General features: G+C 46.2%; 1 protein-coding gene and 1 pseudogene across 1 annotated transcript in view; one reads left to right on the forward strand and one right to left on the reverse strand.

Moving 5' to 3' along the window:
* Positions 1 to 457: 457 nt before the first annotated feature.
* LOC101349692 (60S ribosomal protein L36a-like) lies at positions 458 to 3,586 on the reverse strand (annotated as a pseudogene).
* A 15,056-nt stretch (positions 3,587 to 18,642) lies between these two features.
* PRPSAP1 (phosphoribosyl pyrophosphate synthetase associated protein 1) overlaps positions 18,643 to 19,087 on the forward strand; it is a 39,645-nt gene continuing 39,200 nt past the window's right edge. The window contains exon 1 of the mRNA XM_004374135.2: positions 18,643 to 18,939. Coding sequence (XP_004374192.1) covers positions 18,770 to 18,939 — 170 coding nt within the window. The 5' untranslated portion in view covers positions 18,643 to 18,769. The remainder of the gene's footprint in view (positions 18,940 to 19,087) is intronic.

The following is a 19,087-nucleotide window of genomic DNA, read 5'->3' on the forward strand; positions in this document are numbered from 1 at the left end:
TTAACCAATGTCATAAAACAATATGTGTACTACTGTTTCATGAGAAACTATTTGTTCTGTAAGCCTTCACCTGAAGTACAATAAAAAAAAATAAAAAAAAAAGACTTCGCCCCTGGACACACTTTTAGCTCAGTAATGAAGTCACACAGGAAGTTTACCCTGCAGCCAAAGGTTAGACAGGCCCATAAAACAAAACAGGACTAAAGGGGCACACCAGCCCAGGGGCAAGGACTAGAAGGCAGGAGGGGACAGGAAAGCTGGTAATAGGGAACTCAAGGTCGAGAAGGGAGAGTGTTGACATGTCGTGGGGTTGTTAACCAGTGTCATAAAACAATATGTGTACTGTTTAATGAGAAGCTAGTTTGTTCTGTAAACCTTCATCTAAAGTACAATAAAAAAATAAAACTAATAATAAAAAAATATTATACTGTCTTGATAATAAAACAAAAGGTGAGGCTTAGAACTGGACCACTTGACCCTTTCTCTTATTATCTCTCCCAGTTCAAAATGCTTGCATCTCTTAATACTCAGCATTCTCTTAGATCTGCAATTGGGCTCAACCCATTCAAGCTGACACAATCTTCTTTGTAGTTTTAACCTGTTTCTGGGAAATTGGCTTAGTCTGCCCACCATATCCACTCATCTTCCTGTCATAACGTCGCTTTCCCTGGGCATACAAAGAATCTTTGCCTTTCTTGTACGGTGTTACTTTGTGGGTTGGTGCTTGCCACACTTCTTACAGAAAGTTCAGCAGGTTTTAGGAACATTCACCACGTTTGCAGGAGCACCATCAGTGTGAAAAGGAGTCGGCAGGACAGGAAACGGAAGTCTATAGCTAGACCCCACCTCTTGAAGCAAGGAGCAGCATGTGCATACAGGGAGGGAAGGAACCGATGGCGGCCATCTTTGAAGACCGCATTAGTTTCTTGGGGCTGCTGTAACAAAATACTACCCAGTGGGAGGCTTAAAACAACAGAAATGTGTTCTCGCACAGTTCAGGAGGCCAGAAGTCTGAAATCGGCGTGACAGCAGGGCCATGCTCTTTCTGAAGGCTGCAGGGGAGGATCCTTCCTTGCCTCTTCCTAGCTCCTGGTAGCTGCTGGCAATCCTTGGCATTCCTTGGCTTGTAGACACACCACTCCAGTCTCTGCCCCCTCATTATATGGTGTTCTCCCTGGGTTTGTTTTCAGATTTTCTCTTCTTAAAGGACACCAGTAATTGGGTTTAGGGTCCAGCCTAATCCAGTATGACCTCATCTTAACTTGATTACATCTGCAAAGACTCTATTTCCAAACAAGGTCACATTCACAGGTACTGGGTTAGGACTTGAACATATATATCTTTTGGTTGGAGGTGGGGAAGGACATAATTCTACCCATTAGTATAAAGACTCTCTACTTCAGGAAGTAAGAATTGGGACAACTTTAAGGAACCACTTCAACCTTAAGGTTTGTAGCTTAAGAATACCTATAAAAAAAAAAACCCATTGCCATAAAGTTGATTTTGACTCATAGTGACCGTATAGGACAGAGTAGAATTGCCCATAGGGTTTCCAAGGCTGTAATGTTTACAGAAGCCGACCGCCACATCTTTCTCCTGCAGAACTGCTGGTGGGTTCAAACCGCTGACCTTCTGGTTAGCAGCCGAGCACTTAACCACTGCTCCACCAGGGCTCCTTAGCTTAAGAATAGCAAAAAAAAAAGAAAATATATATATATATATATATTGTCATGTTGATTCTGACACTAGTGACCCTATAGGACAGAGTAGAACTGCCCCCATAGGGTTTCCAGGAGCAGCTGGTGGATTTGAACTGCCAACATTTTGGTTAGCAGCCAAGCTTTTAACCTCTGTCACACCAGGGTTCCTTAGCTTAAGAGTAAAAACCAAAAAAAAACCATTGCCATCGAGTCGATTCTGACTCATAGCAACCCTATAGGACAGAGTAGAACTGCCCCATAGGGTATCCAAGTATTGTGTGGTTGTCCTCCATTTTGTGATATGATGTAATTATCCTATGTGTTGTAAATCCTAACCTATATGATGTTAATTAGGCATCAATTAGAGGCAGTTACGTTAGTGAGGCAGGACTCAATCTACAGGATTAGATTGTATCTTGAGTCGATCTGTTTTGAGATATAAAAGAGAAAATTGAGCAGAGAGGAGAGGGACCTCATGCCACCAAGAAAGAGGAGCTGGGAGCAGAGCACATCCTTTGGACCCAGTGTCCCTGTGCTAAGAAGCTCTTAGACCAGGGGAAGATTGATGACAAGGACCTTCCCTGAGAGCCCACAGAGAAAGCCTTCCCCTGGAGCTTCTAGCCTCCTACACTGTGAGAGAATAAACTTCCGTTTGTTAAAGCCATCCACTTGTATTTCTGCTATAGCAGCACTAGATAACCAAGATATTATCCTTACACCCTCTCTCTTCATTAAAAACCCTTTGCCGTCGCAGTTGATTCTGACTCATAGCAACCCTTTAGGACAGAGTAGAACTGCCCCATAGAGTTTCCAAGGAGCAGCTGGTGGATTCAAACTGCAACCTTTCAGTTAGCCTACTCTTAACCACTGCACCAATTTTCCACTTCTCTCTTAACACATGTGGCTAACAGTTACCAAGCTCTTGTTTGGTATCAGGCACTGTGCTGTGCAGTGCACATATGTGGCCAGTTTGATTAAGGAGACTTGTCTTGCTGAAATGGTTTCACTTTTCCAACAACTACCAGCAGCTGTGCTGGCTCAAAATCCCTATGCTCCCAGTAAGACTTCTCAGTCTGATGCTACACTTTTCCAGCAGATTTTGTTATTAAGACAGCCTCACTTTGGTTTTTAAGACGTATTCATTGAAAAATCTCAAAGTATGCCCCTCCTTCCCTACACAGGCCTGCCTGAGGCTCCAGCTCTGGGGGTGGGGTTGGGGGGAGTATGCCTCTCGCACATCCCTTGCTTTCCTCCATATCTCCTTCCGTGAGCTGAGGAAGGGAGAGGAGACATGGAAAACAGCTGTGTCTCCTGTGGCGACGGTGATGGCTGTGGTGTTACTGTGGCGGTCTGCAATGCCGATCTAGCTCTTTCTCCGGGGCAGGATTTCTCAGCCTCTGCACTGTGGACATTTTGGATGGGATAACTCTGCGACGTGGGAGCCTTCATCTGTTGAACTCTCTGGTGTATGGTTTGCAATCTTTTCCGCTGCGAATCCTGCGGAGAACTTGCAGGTCCTTGGGCTATGGGAGGTGGGCCCCTGCCACAGTCTCTCTCCCACCTAGAACAATCTTCCTTCTCAGCGGGGAACTTCAGGCTCCACTCTTGTGGCTGTAGCCTACCCCTTCTCAAATGCTAGACTCCATGATGGGATCTGTCCTGTGTTCTCGCTTCTGTGGCCACCACTGTGATTCAGGCCTGGCCTTGAAGCCGACTCCTAAGGGAGGGTCTCATCCCTCTGCCTCCCTCGCCCTTCTCCAGCCCACCGTCCTCGAGGCTGCCGGAGGGAGGCCAGCTGACACCGTGTAGAGTTCATACCATTCCCTGCTTGGTGGTAATATAGCTGGGACCCACAGGTCACACTTCTCCTTTGTCCGCTGCTCCATCCCAGGCTCACCAACAGGGGGCACTGGCGTGACCTGCAGGCTTGAGGAGACAGGGCCAACTGCTTCCTGTCTGTCGCAAGTTCTCCCAAAGTTCCCTGGCAATGGTGACGTCTGGTTCCAGCTCTCAGTTTCCCTGTGTAGCCTCTTCGTGCCCGTCAGAGACCAGCATGGGCTGGGCAGTGCCCCTCCTCAGGGGACTGAGTCCCAGCTCCAGGCGAACCCTCCTCCAGGCTTCTAGGATCTGATGACTTTTCCTCTGTTCCTTCCTGTGCTTACTCTATCTGTTCCCCCAGTGTCTACTTTCTGTCATTTCTGTCCTGCAATACCCACCTAACCAATTCCCCAACTTACAACGTACTGACATACCGGAGTTATGACAAGCTGCACTTTTGCACATCGTATTGTTAGTAATATTTACTACATATGGTATTGCAGCACGTAATTTGCTGATGTTTTCATTTGCAGATGTTGAATTTTATGATTTACTGTTCAAAACACTGCCTTATAGCAGGCTATGGCCTGATCTACATTGAAATTGGTGCCAGGAGTCCTAACGGATAGAAAGTTGGGCGACGTTCAACTCTAATGACATTCAACAATTGAACTTCGCACCCGCTCAACAGCTTGCACCTGACATCTGTTTCAACTCTGACTTCATTGTTACGACACTGATGCCAACCTGCCTTCCTTGTAGACCAGGCCTATTGCATGATTTTATTCAGTGTTTCGTACCGTAAGAAGCATCAGTTGTTAATTTGAGGCCTAGTTGTTCAAGAATCTCTAACTGTAATACTTGCACTGACCCAAGCCATGGTGTTTTCAATCACCTCGTATGCACATGAAAGCTGAGCAATGAATAGGGAAGACCGAAGATGAATTGATGCCTTTGAGTTATGGCGTTGGCGAAGAATGTTGAATATACCATGGACTGCCAAAAGAATGAACAAATCTGTCTTGGAAGAAGTCTAGCTAGAATGCTCCTTAGAAGCAAGAATGGCGAGACTTCGTCTTACATACTTTGGACATGTTATCAAGAGGGACCAGTCCCTGGAGAAGGACATCATGGTACTGAAGGAAGAAGTCCAAGCTGCACTGAAGGCATTAGTGAAAAACAAGTCCCCAGGAATTGACAGAAAACCAACTGAGATGTTCCAGCAAATGAATGCAACGCTGGAAGCACTCACTTGTCTGTGCCAAGAAATTTGGAAGACAGCTACCTGGCCAACAGACGGCTATATGGCCAAGAGTTCCATATTTGTGCCCATTCCAAAGAAGGGTGGGCTAACAGAATGTGGAAATTATCGAACCATATCATTAATATCACACACAAGTAAAATTTTACAGATCATTCAAAAACGGTTACAACAGTACATCAACAGGGAGCTGCCAGAAATTCCACTTGGATTCAGAGAGGCTATGAAATGAGGGATATGACTGCTGATGTCAGCTGGATCTTGACTGAAAGCAGAGAATAGCAGAAAGATGTTTGCATGTGTTTTATTGACTATGCAAAAGCATTTGACTCTGTGGATCATAACAAATTATGGATAACATTGCGAAGAATGAGAATTCCGGAACACTTAATTGTGCTCATGAGGAACCTGTACATAGACCAAGAGGCAGTTGTTAGAACAGAACAAGGGGATACTGAGTGGTTTAAAATCAGGAAAGGTGTGTGTCACGGTTGTATCCCTTCACCATACTTATTCAGTCTGTATGCTGAGCAAATAATCCAAGCAGCTGGACTATGTGAAGAGGAACAGGGCATCAGGATTGAAGGAAGACTCATTAACAACCTGCATTATGCAGATAACACAACCTTGCTTGCTGAAAGTGAAGAGGACTTGAAGCACTTACTAATGAAGATCAGAGGCTACAGCCTTCTGTATGGATTACACCTCAAGATAAAGAAAACAAAAATCCTCACAACTGGGCCAGTAACATCATGATAAACAGAGAAAAGATTAAAGTTGTCAAGGATTTCATTTTACTTGGAGCCATAATCAACACCCATGGAAGCAGCAGTCAAGAAATCAAAAGATGCATTGCATTGGCCAAATCTGCTGCAAAAGACCTCTTTAAAGTGTCGAAAAACAAAGATGTCACTTGAAGGAGTAAGGTGCGTCTGACCCAAGCTATGGTGTTTTCAATCGCCTCATGCATGTGAAAGCTGGACGATAAATAAGGAAGACCGAAGAAGAACTGATGCCTTTGAACTCTGGTGTTGGTGAAGAATATTGACTGTACCGTGGACTGCCAGAAGAAGGAACAAATCTTTCTTGGAAGAAGTACAGCCAGAACGCTCCTTAGAAGCAAGGATGGCGAGACTTCGTCTCATGTACTTTGGACATGTTATTAGAAGGGACCAATCCCTGGAGAAGGACATCATGCTTGGTAAAGCAGAGGGTCAGCGAAAAAGAGACAGACCCTCAAGGTAATGGATTGACACAGTGGCTGCAACCATGGGCTCAAACGTAGCAATGATTGTGAAGATGGCGCAGGACAGGGCAGTGTTTCGTTCTGTTGTACATGGGGTCCCTATGAGTCAGAACGGACTCAAGGGTACCTAACAACAACAACATATATTAAAATATATCTGTAAGTTTACATATAATGTTTCCAACCACCAAAGACAAACAGAGATCTGATTTATAAAGATACTGATAAATAAAAGGCAATAATAATGAAAAATAAAAAAAAAAGTGAGGTATTCAACTTACGTCAGAACCCACTTACGACGGAGTCACTGGAATGTAGCCCCGTTGTAAGTCAAGGACTACTTGTATTAAATTCTTTGTTAAAATAACAGGCGTGGTTTCTGTTTTCCTGATTGGTCCCTGATGTAATATATGTGTTTAGACAACTTCCCATCTCCTTTCACCTAATAGCTCACACACGCCAAGCCTTGTTCTAACTACTTGACATGTATTAGCTCATTTAACCCTCACAAAATCCTAACCAGTTGCCATCGAGTCGATTCCAACTTATGGAGGCCCCATGGGTGTCAGAGTAAAACTGTGCTCCATGAGGTTTTCATTGGCTGTGATCTTTCAGCAGTAGATTACCAGGCCTTTCTTCTGAGGTGCCTCTTGGTGGATTTGAACCACCAACCTTTCCATTTGTAGCTGAGTGCTTAACCATTTGCACCACCCTAGGATAGCCCACAAAATCCTAGAAGGGAGGAATTATTATCATCCCTGCTGTGTAGAGGAACAAATCGAGGCAAAGGAAGGCATAATCTGTTGCCCGAGATCACACAACTATTAAGAGTTGGCTCCTGGAGTCGGGCTTCAGAGAGCTGTCTCCAGCTTATGGATGGACCATAGCTGTCATGGGCGTCTTCATTGTTTGGGAGTCTTAGCTATTACAGACACTGGATCCCTTTGTGATTTCCTGAATTATTTGGTTCATGAGCTGTTATAAGCTGTCTCCTTACTTTCCCAACCCCTACCACCCCTGACTCCTGGCCTTTTTCCTCCCTTCATTTCCTTCTCTTTGATTCCCATCTTGACGGTGCTGCTATAAATCTGGCAATATGAGCAAGGAAATGCCTCACTCCTTGGCAGGAGAGTCTGCAGTGCACAGAAAGAAGGCGCTAGAAGGCTCCAAATGGTTTCTCCTTGAACCAAAGTCTTGCATGACATCAGGGTGTTTGTGACACTCTGAATGCCTCCAGAGGCTCTGCCAAGAGTTACTGAAAACCACCCCAGTCGGTGAGAGCCCTGCCCACCAGGAGTCCCTATCTTCCAGTTTCCCGGCGGCCATCACTGCAGCTGCTCCTACCACTGTCCTTGCCGAAGTTGGGAAGGGTCACTCCCAGCGCGCTTGGCTCTGTCTGCCCAGTGTTCTGCTTTCGCCCCAGCGTGGCTTCTGGTATCCCATAGAGAGGATCAGCTTAGAGATCCAAGTTGGCATTATTTTTAGAAATAAAGATCATTCAGGCTCAGCTTGCCGAGGCCTGTTGAGACAACGAAAACAGAGAAAGGCCCCATATTTCTCCAAAGTTCAAGTTGAAGTAGCGCAAAGTGGATGCAGAACTCTTGAATCATTGCCTGAAATGTTTTCTTTTGTTGCAAAGGCTGACCTTGTCTTCCAGGAGGGCCAGGGCCGAGCAGTCCTTATACCTTGTCTTATCTAGTGCTGCTGTAAGAGAGGATGTCTTTAACAAACAGAAATTTATTTTCTCACTGTGTAGGAGGCTAGAAGTCTGAAATCAGGGCGCCAGCTCTAGGGGAAGGCTTTCTCTCTCTGTCGGCTCTGGACGAAGGTCTTTGTCTCTTTTGAGTTTCTGCTCCTGGGCGATCTTCATACGGCTTGGCATCTCTCTTCTTATGCTTGCTTGTTTAATCTCTTTTATATTTCAAAAGAGATGGACTCAAGACAGCCCATACCAATCCTGTCTCACTGACATAACAAAGACAACCTATTCCCAGATGGGATTATAACCACAGGCATAGAGGTTAGGATTTACAACACATATTTTGGGGGACACAATTCAATCCATAACACAGCCCCTCTTTGTCTCGTCCTTTCAGTCTTGGGTAGTACTTCACGTTGAACTTGAACCTGTACCGTCCTTTGTCTGCTGTTTTGGAGAACAGAGGAGATCACGTTTCCATAATTCATGCTGAACCTGCAGTGCCGTTAACAACGGGATTGTTTTTTAAAAAACACTTGAAAACCGAAATTGGGTTGTAGATGGAAAATGTCACCTTGTGGCTTGTAAAGCTGTTCTGTTCTTTCGGGAGTTGTCCAGTAGGCCTGGAACCACAAGGATAAGCCTGGCCTTGGGAAGAGGAACATGAAAACAACTGGAGCTGGTCAAGCCAAGTCTCACTTCAAACGTCAAAAGAAGGCATTCTTGTACAAAACGTGAAGCCGGGATCCCTCGGGGGAGCACATGGTTAAGGTGCTCTGCTGCTAACTGAAAGTTTGGCGATTCGAGTCCACTCAGAGGTGCCTTGGAAGAAAGGCCTGGCGATCTACTTTGTGTGTGTGTATTAGGTGAAAGTTTACAGCGCAAATTAGTTTCTTGTTCAAAAATTTATACACGCCAGAGCTACCAAGTCCTGGAGAACAGACACTTCACCAAAGAAGACATTCATGCGGCTAACAGACACGTGAAGAAATGCTTGCAATTATTAGCCACCAGAAAAATGCAAATCAAAACTACAATGAGATACCACCTCACACCAACACCACTGGCACAAGCAAAAAAACCAGAAAATAACAAATGTTGGAGAGGTTGTGGGAAGATTGAACTCTTATGCACTGCTGGTGGGAACGTAAAATGGTACAACCACTGTGGAAAACGATATGGAGCCTCCTTAAAATCTAGAAATACAAATACCTTACAATCCAACAATCCCACTCCTAGGAATATGTCCTGGAGAAATAAGAGCGGTCAAACGAATAGACATATGCACACCCATGTTCATTGCAGCATTATTCACAGTAGCAAAAGGATGGAAACAACCTAAGTGCCCATCAACAGATGAATGGATAAATAAAGTATGGTACATATACACAATGGAATACTAAGCGACAATAAGGAACAATGATGAATCTGTGAAACATCTCACAACATGGATAAATCTGGAGGGCATTACGCTGAGTGAAACAAGTCAATTACAAAGGGACAAATACTGCATGAGACTACTATTATAAAAACACAAAAAACGTTTACATACAGGAAAAAAAAGCAATCTTTGACGGTTGCAAGGGAGGGGGAGGGCGGGGAGGGGAAATCACTAACTAGGCAGTAGACATGTGTTAACTCTGACGAAAGGAAGGACACACACAATATAGGGGAAGTCAGCACAACTTGACCAAGACAGATGTCCAACTTTCCCAAACTGCTGTCCCACTCCATCATCTCTAACACCAGCTACTCCTCCTCCCCTCAGCATTCTCCCTCCCGTCTTCGGGTTCTGTTTTGCTGCAACATCTCACAGAACTCACGAACCATATCAAGGAAATGGCTTACGTGGTTGTGGAGGATGGTAAGTCCCAAATTTGTGGGTCACGCGCAGGTTTCTCCTGACTCACGTGGCCACAGAGGCTGAGGAGCCCATTGGCTGCTGGCTCACAAGGCTGCAGAAGCTGGTGAATTAGGCTGGACGATAGCCTGCTGGCCCATGGGGCTGAGAAAGCCGGCGAATCCTAGAATCAGCACATCAGATGGCAGGCTGCTGGCTCCAGCTACAAGAACTGGAGGTCAGAAGATCACGAATTGGATGCAGGAGCCAATGTGTGAGAGAGAGAGCAAACTTCTCTAGAGCATTCGTATACATTTGATGCAGACCACACTTTCAAGAAAACTCCTACTTGAGAAGGAGGTGACTTGAGTCACTCTGGCCTTTATAAGGGTAGTGACTGGACTAAGGGTGGTATCTTGAGTCACACCCTCTAGTAAGGCGGTGACTCAAGATACGTCTCCAGTCCTGCCTCATTAACACAACCACAGGCTTAGAGGCTAGGATTCACAACACATCACAAAATGGAGGCTAATTCCATGAGATCACAAAATGGAGGACAGCCATACAATACTGGGAATCATGGCCTAGCTAAGTTGACGTATAACCCCAACCATCACAGGTACCATACGCCTTATTTACATGTCCCACTCCGTCATTGCCACAAACACCATGGCTGGACGGGCCATATTAAGTAATTCATTGCACCGTAAGGAGGAACAATGGGAGGAGGGTGTTATAGGGAACTCTCTGTATTAATGTACAATTTTTCTATAAGCCTAAAACTGTTCTAAAAAATACAGTGTACTTAAAGGGATCAGTGGAGCAAATGTGACAACTCTTGATAACTGATGGAATGAGGTGAAGGGTCTGGGAGGGTTCATTCAGTACTCTATTTGGACATTTTCCTAATAGAAAAACAAATTCTACAGAAGAAAAAAGGGCACTCGTTACAAACCAAGCAGAAGCCTCTTTTCTTTCTTTTTTTTAATTGTACTTTAGATGAAGGTTTACAGAGTAAATTGGTTTCTCATTAAACAATATACATATTGTTTTGTGATACTGGTTGCCAACCCCACGACATGTCAACACTCTCCCCTTCTCGACCTTGGGTTCCCCATTACCAGCTTTATTGTCCCCTCCTGCCTTCTCATCCTTGTCCCTGGGCCGGTGTGCCCATTTGTTTTATGGGCCTGTCTAATCTTTGGCTGAAGGGTGAACCTCAGGAGTGACTTCAGTACTGAGTTAAAAGGTTGTCCGGGGACCATACTCTCGGGGTTTCTCCAGTCTCTGTCAGACCAGTAAGTCTGGTCTTTTTTTGTGAGTTAGAATTTCATTCTACATTTTTCTCCAGCTCTGTCCGGGGCCCTCTATTGTGATCCCTGTCAGAGCAGTCGGTGGTGGTAGCTGGGCACCATCTGGTTGCGCTGGCAGAGACCTCTTTCTCCTTGCTTCAGCCCCTTCGAAATTTAGACTCAGAGAAGAGAAATAGCCCCGTGGGCAACTGGGGCTCAGTTCTACTGGGGAGCTTGGGGAGACAGCGGAGAGTACACCTCAGAGTTGTCCCCAGAAAGTGGTGAGGAGCTGTGAGTTAAACCCCACCCCCTACCCACCCTGGTCCTTCTGGCCTGCCTTACAAGGAGGCCAAGAGGGTTCTCGTGGTTCAAGGAGCAGTTCAGAGTTCTGTGGTGGCAGCTTACTGGTTGCACCCCTAGATGGGCCCTCTGCTTTTCCCCGGGCACAGGGCAGCTCAAGATGACATCTCCAGGTTCCTCGCAGCCAGGCTGACCCCAGGACTGGGTTTTGCTAATGGGGTGTGAACGAGAGTCATATGTGCAACTTCCCTGGCAGCTGTTTAAAGGAAATCCCTTGTCTGGACTTCTCCCTTCTCATCCCAAAGGCTGGGAAAAGGGGACAACTGGAGAAGGAGCGCTGGTGGTGCAGTGGTTAAGGCACTCGGCTGCTAACTAGAAGATCCGTGGTTTGAACTCACCACTGCTTCATGGGATAAAGATGTTGGCAGCCAGCTTCTGTAAGATCACAGCCTTGGAAACCCTATGGGGGCAGTTCTACTCTGTCCTATAGGGTTGGTATGAGTAGGAATCGACTCAACAGCAACGGGTTTGGGTTTTTTATTTTTTTGGAGCCTCCTCGAGAGCCATGTGCTGACAGTGTCAGAGCCACCCACCCACCTGGATCGCTGGATGACATCATGGAGCACAGCCTGCCTACTGCCCTGCACTGGTGCATGAGAGAGAATCAGTGGGTGTTTTCTTTAAGCTTCTCCTGTATTTTGGGGTCTCACTACTACTGCAGCTTATCCTTTACCTTAACTGTTAAAGACAGAGGCATGCAAATTATTTCAATACAACGAGGTTAAAAAAAGGGTGAAGGAGGGGTGCTATGGGTTGAATTGTGTCCCCCAGAAAGATATGTGAAAGTCCTAACAGCTGTACCTGTGAATATGTTTGGGAATACACCTACTCCTCACTTATTGACCATCTTGTTAACCAACATTTCACATTTATGAGAATAGTAGTACATTCACTATCTGTCTATTTTGTACATTAACGACGTTAAGTCCGGCAGTAACAAACCCTGGGGTGCAAGACGAAAGTTACACTGGCTGTGATGGTCAAGATTATGTGTTAACTCGGCTGTGCCGTGATTCTCAGTGGTTTGGCAGTTATGTAATGATGTATTTTGGCAGTTATGTAATGATGTAGTTATCTTCCATGTTCTGATCTGATGTCATCATCCTCCATATTTGTATAATGCTGATTTTCACATAATGACCTGGTTTTTGGAAACCAACCATGTCCATAAGTGAGAAGTGGGGTGCAGGCTTTTTTTTTGTTGTGTTAATGAGGTCATACCAGAGTAGGGTGGATCCTAAGCCTAATTCCTTCTGAGTGATGTCTTCTAAAAAGAGGAGAATAGTCACAAAGACACAGACAGAGGAAGAGAGCAATTGAGGAACTGTCTACAAGCCAAGGAATGCCAAGAAACTTCCAGGGCTACTGACAGGGAGGGACCCTCCCGTAGAGTCAATGCCCTGATAATAAATTTCTAGGACACTATTATCAGTGCAGGCTGTGTCCTAAACCTAATTACTTTTGAGATATAAGAAGAGCAGATTAGGCACGGCAGCAAGAAAGCACAGACAGATGCCATACCACATTAAGACTGTCAAGGAACTGAGGAACAGAAGCTGAAAAGAGACAAGGACCTTCCTGAGAGCTGACGGAGAGAGTGTTCCCCTAGAGATGGTACCCTGAATTTGGACTTCTAGCCTCCTAAACTTTGAAAAAATAAATTTCTGTTCATTAAAGCCACCCACTTGCTGTATTTCTTTTACGCCAGCTCTAAGCAACTAAAACAGGGCTTGAGAGCTATGATCCCTGAGAGGGGGAGACAACGGAGGCAAGTTCTACTGTCACCTCAGCTTTTCCCTTGAGGGCATTTTCACATCTGCACTGTGGGGAATAAAGTCCAAGCAGACAGCAGAAGTTTCAACAGGCTCAGGAAACAGAAGTCAGAGTCTGGGCCACCAGTGTGGCTGGGACTTGAGGGAGAAATTCCAGGAGAGGACAGAACTGCAAAAATCTGTGAACAAATTATTCTGAAGTTGCTGGCTGACTTCTAAACTGTGAATGTTCACAGCAAGCCTCTGAGAAACCCAGCAGACACTAGCAAAGGAGACACGTGGGACACGTGTAAGGGAGCCCCAGGAGGAGAAGGGAGAGATGGGCAGAAGCAATATTTGAAGAAATAGCCAAGCCAAGCCAGTGCCTTCGAGTTCATTCCAACTGATAGCAACCCTGTAGAACAGAGTAGAACTGCCCCATAGGGTTTCCAAGGAGCAGCTGGTGGATTTGAACTGCCAACCTTTTAGTTAGCAGCCGTAGCTCTTAACCACTACCCCAATACTGGCCAAGAATTTCCAAATCTGATGAAAGACATCAAACCATGGATGCTTCTAAAAAGCTTGGTGAGGCTCAACAGGATAAACACAAAGAAAGTCACACATCAGCCCATCATAGTCACACTGCTAAAAACCAAATATAAAAAAGAAAATGTATTAGAGCAACTGGGGCCATGGGTGGGGAGGACACATAAGACTGATGGCTGATTTCTCAACAGAAATGATGGAATCCAGAAGGCTTTAAAGGAAGGACATCTTCAAGGTGATGAGAGAAAAATACTGTAAACTTATACTAGAGATTAAACTATGTATCCACATCTTTCTTCCTCTGAGTGGCTGGTGGGTTCGAACCTCCAACATTTGGTTAGTGGCTGAGTGCTTAACCATTGTGCCACCAGGGCCCCTAAGCAATATAACTAGAGATAAAAGGGACATTTTCTAATGATAAAAGGGTTCAATGCAACAGAAAGATACGTTGTTAGTTGCCCTTGAGTCGATCCTGGCTCATGGTGAGTAGAACTGTTTTCCACAGGGTTTTCAAGGCTGTGACCTTTTAGAAGCAGATCGCCAGGCCTGTCTTCTGAGGCACATCTGGGTGAGTTTGCACCTACAACTCTTTGGCTAGTAGTTGAGTGCTTAACCATTTGCGCCAATGATGAAAGGTTTCAATTCAGCAGAAAGATATAACAAACCTAAATCTGCATACTCACATGTTATGGATTGAATTGTGTCCCCCACCAGAAAATGTGTTGTAAATCCTAACCCCTATGCCTCGGCAGAGCCGTGGTGGCGCAGTGGTTAAGAGTTTGGCTGTTAGCCGTGGCAGGGAACACAACAGGGAGTCCCTAATGGAGCGGGGGAAGGATGGGATGCAGAACTCAAATTCTAGTAGAAAGACCAGACTTAATGGTCTGACTGAGACTGGAGGAACCCCAGAAAGCATGGCCCCCGGGCTGTCAATTCAGAACTAAAACAATTCATGAGGCCAACTCTTCAGACAAAGATTGGACTGGACTGTGGGACATAAAATGATACTCGTGAAGAGTGTGCTTCTTAGCTCAAGTAGATACATGAGACTAAATGGGCAGCTCCTGTCCAGAGGCGAGATGAGAAGGCAGAGAGGGTCAGGAGCCGACTGAATGGACACGGGAAATCAGGAGTGGAAAGGAGGAGTGTGCTGTCACAGTATAGGGAGAGCAACTAGGGTCACATAACAATGTATGTATAAATTTTTGTATGAAGGACTAACCTGAAGTGTAAACTTTCACTGAAACTACAACAATTAAAAAAAAAAAAAAAGAGTTCGGCTGTTAACCAAAAGGTTTGCAGTTCGAATCCACCAGCCGCTCCTTGGAAATCCTGTGGGGCATTTCTACTCTGTCCTATAGGGTCGCTATGAGTCAGCATCGACTCAGCAGCAATGGGTTTTTGGTTTTATACCTCGGCAGCTCGAATCCACCAGCTGCTCCTTGGAAACCCTATGGGGCAGTTCTACTCGTGTCCTATAGGGTCGCTATCAGCAGGAGTCAACTTGATGGCAATGGGTTTGGTTTTTTTTGCATACCTGTGGTTATAATCCCATTTGGGAATGGGTTTTCTTTGTTATGTTAAGGAGACAGTATCAGTTTAGGGTGTGTCTTAAGTCAATCTTTTTGAGATATAAAAGAGATTAAACAAGCAGCTGTCGCTCTTAACCACTGTGCCACTAGGGCTCCTCTGAAGTCACCCACTTGTGGTATCTCTGTTATAGCAGCACTAGAGGACACAGACATCCTAATAACACAGCTTCAAAACATATAAAGCAAAAGCTAAAGAACTAAAAGGAGAAATAAACAATCAGAAATGTAACCTACTGCTGTCAAGAACTGACAGAACAAGCAGACAAGAAGCTGGTTAAGGTTATAGACAAGGAACAAATTGGACCTAATGGCCACATATAGAACATGCACCCGAGAACTGCAGAAAACACACTCTCTTCAGGTGCCCACAGGGCATCTACCAAAACAGACCACATGCTGGGCCACCAAGTGAGTCTCAGTCATTTCAGAGAATTGAATTCACTACAGTCTCTTCTCTCACCAAGTGGGATTAAAGAAGAAATCAATAACACAGACGACTAGAAATTTTTCAAAAGCTTAGAAATTAAGCAACACACTTCTAAATAACTCATGGAACAAAGGAAATTGCAACAGAAATTGGGAAGATGCTCGGTTATGAAAAACCGTGCCATTTTCAGCAAATGGTAAACTATTCAGAAGCCTCCCACCCAGCCTGTGCCCTAAAGGGGGGAAGCAGGATATGGGGCTGGAGACTTAGGCCAGGTCAGGCTTGGGAGCTGGGGCTGGTAGGCAGTGGCAAGTCCTGGAGGTTTTTAATCAGGGGACCTAGGGTGTTGTTATGGATTGAATTGTGTCTGCCAGAAATGATGTTGGAGCCTTAACCCCTGTATCTGTGAATATAAACTCGTTTGGAAATAGGGTCTTTGAAGATATTATCGGTTAACAAGAGGTCATACTGGAGTAAGGTGAGTCCTAGTCCTATATGGGGGCCCCTGGGTGGCACAAATGGTTTGTGCTCAACTGCTAACTGAAAAAGAACTCTGGTGGCACAAATGTTAAGCACTGTTAAGCAAAGGTTGCTGGTTCGAACCCACCCAGTGGCTCTGTGGGAGAAAGACCTGGTGATCTGCTTCCATAAAGATTACAGCCTAGAAAACGCTATGGGGCAGTTCTCCTCTATCACATGGGTTGCTATAAGTTGAATTGACTCATTGGCCCCTAACAACAGTGGCTAACTGAAAGGTTGGTGTGTCAAACCCACCCAAAGGCACCGTGGAAGAAAGGCCTGGCGATCTTCTTCGGTAAAGATATCAGCCAAGAAAATCCTATGGAGTGCAGTTCTACTCTGTAACACACGGGGATTCTATGGGTCAGATGTGACAGCAAGAGTTTTTTGTTTTTTGTTTTTTTTGTCCTATGTGACTGGTGTCCTTATAAAAGAGAATAGACACAGAGAGAAACGACTGCCACAAAAAGATGCCTGTGCAAACCAAGGACACCTGGGGCCACCATAAACTAAGACAGACAAGAAAGGATCTCCCTCTAGTGCCTTCGCAGAGTACAAGGCCTGGCTTATCCCCTGGATTCCGACTTCCAGCCCCCAGAACTGTGAGACAATACAAGCAGATCAGGCTGCTGCCCGCCCCAGGGCAGCTCAGCTTCCAAATCCTGAAGCCTCAGGCTGTGAGGTTTCATGAGAACATGATGAATTGCCATCTCATTGTTCCCTCACTGTCCCAATGTCACAAGAGAGTCCCTGAAGGACATTCTTAGAACATGGTAGAGTCTATGTGGGAGGCGCGATCCCTGCAGATCCCCTTGTCCAGGAGCAGCTGATAACTAGGGACTCAAATGCTTCCCTGCTCTTTAGTTTCTTCTTGGACCTTACTCAGCAGGTATTGATTTTCTGCCTCTGGCACCCACAACACTGCTCTGTTACTGTTAGCTGCCATCAAGTTGGCCCCCGACTAATGGCAACCCCTACTCAACATGAGCCTATGCAGGAACAAAATACTGGTTGGCTCAGCGACATCCCTCGTGACCAGAGGGTTTTCGCTGGCTGATTTTCGGAAGTGTGAGTTCCAACACAGCATATACTGTTGGAAGATGAGCCCAAACATGCCACTGAATGTAAAGATGGTGCATCACAGCAACGATCGCTACACGTAAGGTTGCCACGTGCTGGAGTCGACTAGACAGCAACCACTATCAAGTAATACACGATCCCGGTTCTAGGAGGGCTTCCATCCTAGTTGGGAAGACAAGTGTTCACAAAGGTAAATAAAAATGCAAGCAACTACACATGGAACTTGCAGGGGTAAAGGTGGATGCTCGTGGTAAAAAATAAAAATAAAAAAAAAAACCTCCCGAAGCAGACGCGGTGCTAGGGGTCTTAACGGTGTTGTAGGGGAAAAACATCACAAAGTTTAGTAAAGCAAAAAGAAAGTTTTATTCGGCATATATTCAAAAAGGCAAAAGTGGGAAGACAAACAAGCATGCTGCCACAGCCGTGTCTGCCCGAGTCCAAAGAATATTACAGAGCCATCAGTATACATTAACATCACAAATGCGCGAAACCCTTGAAAGCTTCACCTTTTCACAGATTGGCTAGAAACTGTGATCTTACGTTTTGAATCGTCTTTCTTAACAATCATTGGTACAGATTTCAGTAACGAGAGTCAGAAGGGTCTCCATTGGTCCAACAAATTTCTATTCACTAAATGCTACTAGAAAAAAGTAAAATGTGGGAAGTCTCTTGTGTTCTCTTTGATTGGCTTTATGTGAAAGTTTCCCTAAAAGATATTTTCCATGATTATCTTAGCTATTGTCTTTATACCGCAGGGCCCAGTTGATGTGTCCTTGTGAGCCCAGCTCCAGCTGGGTTACATTCTCTATGCTCAAGGACGGGGAATAATAACTCCAATATTAGTTCCTAAATCAAAGGCAAGGGGCATTTGGAAGGGGAGAGGAACCACGAGAGCAAAGATTGGCAGCAGTGCTTCTAACACGTTCAGGGAACCTTGCCTTATAAGCAGGTACAAGGTTGAAGTCAGCTTTGGGGAAAGCCTTTTAGACCTGGCTCAGGAGTAATTTTAGTACCGAAAGCTACTAGCTAAAAAACACCCCGTCCTCCACTTTTCAAATAAATCCCAGCTGAACGCACGCGCCTGGGAGGTCGTATGCGCTGTGTTATCATAGAGGTGCAGAGCTAGGTCGTCTAGTCATCCCTGGGGGCAGACATTTTGGATCCTGGCAGAAAACTTGGAAACGGTTGGGACCTCTACTAAGTCAGGCTGCACCGCCCAAGAAAGGGAGAATAAAAGAACTCCTGTGGAAGCGGCAAAAGCAGGCGGCTGAGCGAATCTATATCCATCCCCCAGAGGAACGGGATTTTAAAGAGTTGCCCCCCTCCCTGCCCTCATCTGAGATGGCGGCTCTGCAGGCGCTCTAGCCGGCGCCGCTCGTATACCCGGAGGGGGCGGTGGCAGCGACAGCTTCGCCTTTCGCTCTTTGGTGGCTGGCGGGGCGGTTGCAGCGCGTGGGGCTCCGCCGGAGCTCTTTGTGGCCTTTGGTGCGAGGAGCGTCGGGGGTCTCAGGTCTCCCCGTCCAGTGCTGGGTTTCTTAGCGCCTTCCCCCGCCGGACCCCGGGCCTCGCGGCCGGTCAGTCAGAAGCGCCCTGGTCGAGCCCCGCGCGGGCCGGCTGTAACCGCGCCTCGGGCCGGCGATGCCCAAGAAGCTGCTGCTGCTGCCCCCGCTCTCCGCGTCCGCGGCCTTCCGCCTCCCACGACCCCGCCCCGCCGCCCGCCTGGCCATGAACGCCGCTCGCACGGGCTACCGAGTCTTCTCGGCCAACTCCACGGCCGCCTGCACGGAGCTGGCCAAGCGCATCACCGAGTGAGCAGGGCGAGGGCGGCCGGGTGGGACGGCCGGGTCTTCCTCTCCCGCACTCCACCCCCCGACCCACGGGTCGTTTGGCCCTACGGCCCTGGATCTGGGTGAGGGGGTCGCGGAATCATAACGTTTCAGAGTTGGACAAACGCTT

This window comes from Trichechus manatus, unplaced genomic scaffold (genome assembly GCF_000243295.1).
Source record: "Trichechus manatus latirostris isolate Lorelei unplaced genomic scaffold, TriManLat1.0 scaffold00028, whole genome shotgun sequence".
NCBI classification, from domain to species: Eukaryota; Metazoa; Chordata; class Mammalia; order Sirenia; family Trichechidae; genus Trichechus; species Trichechus manatus.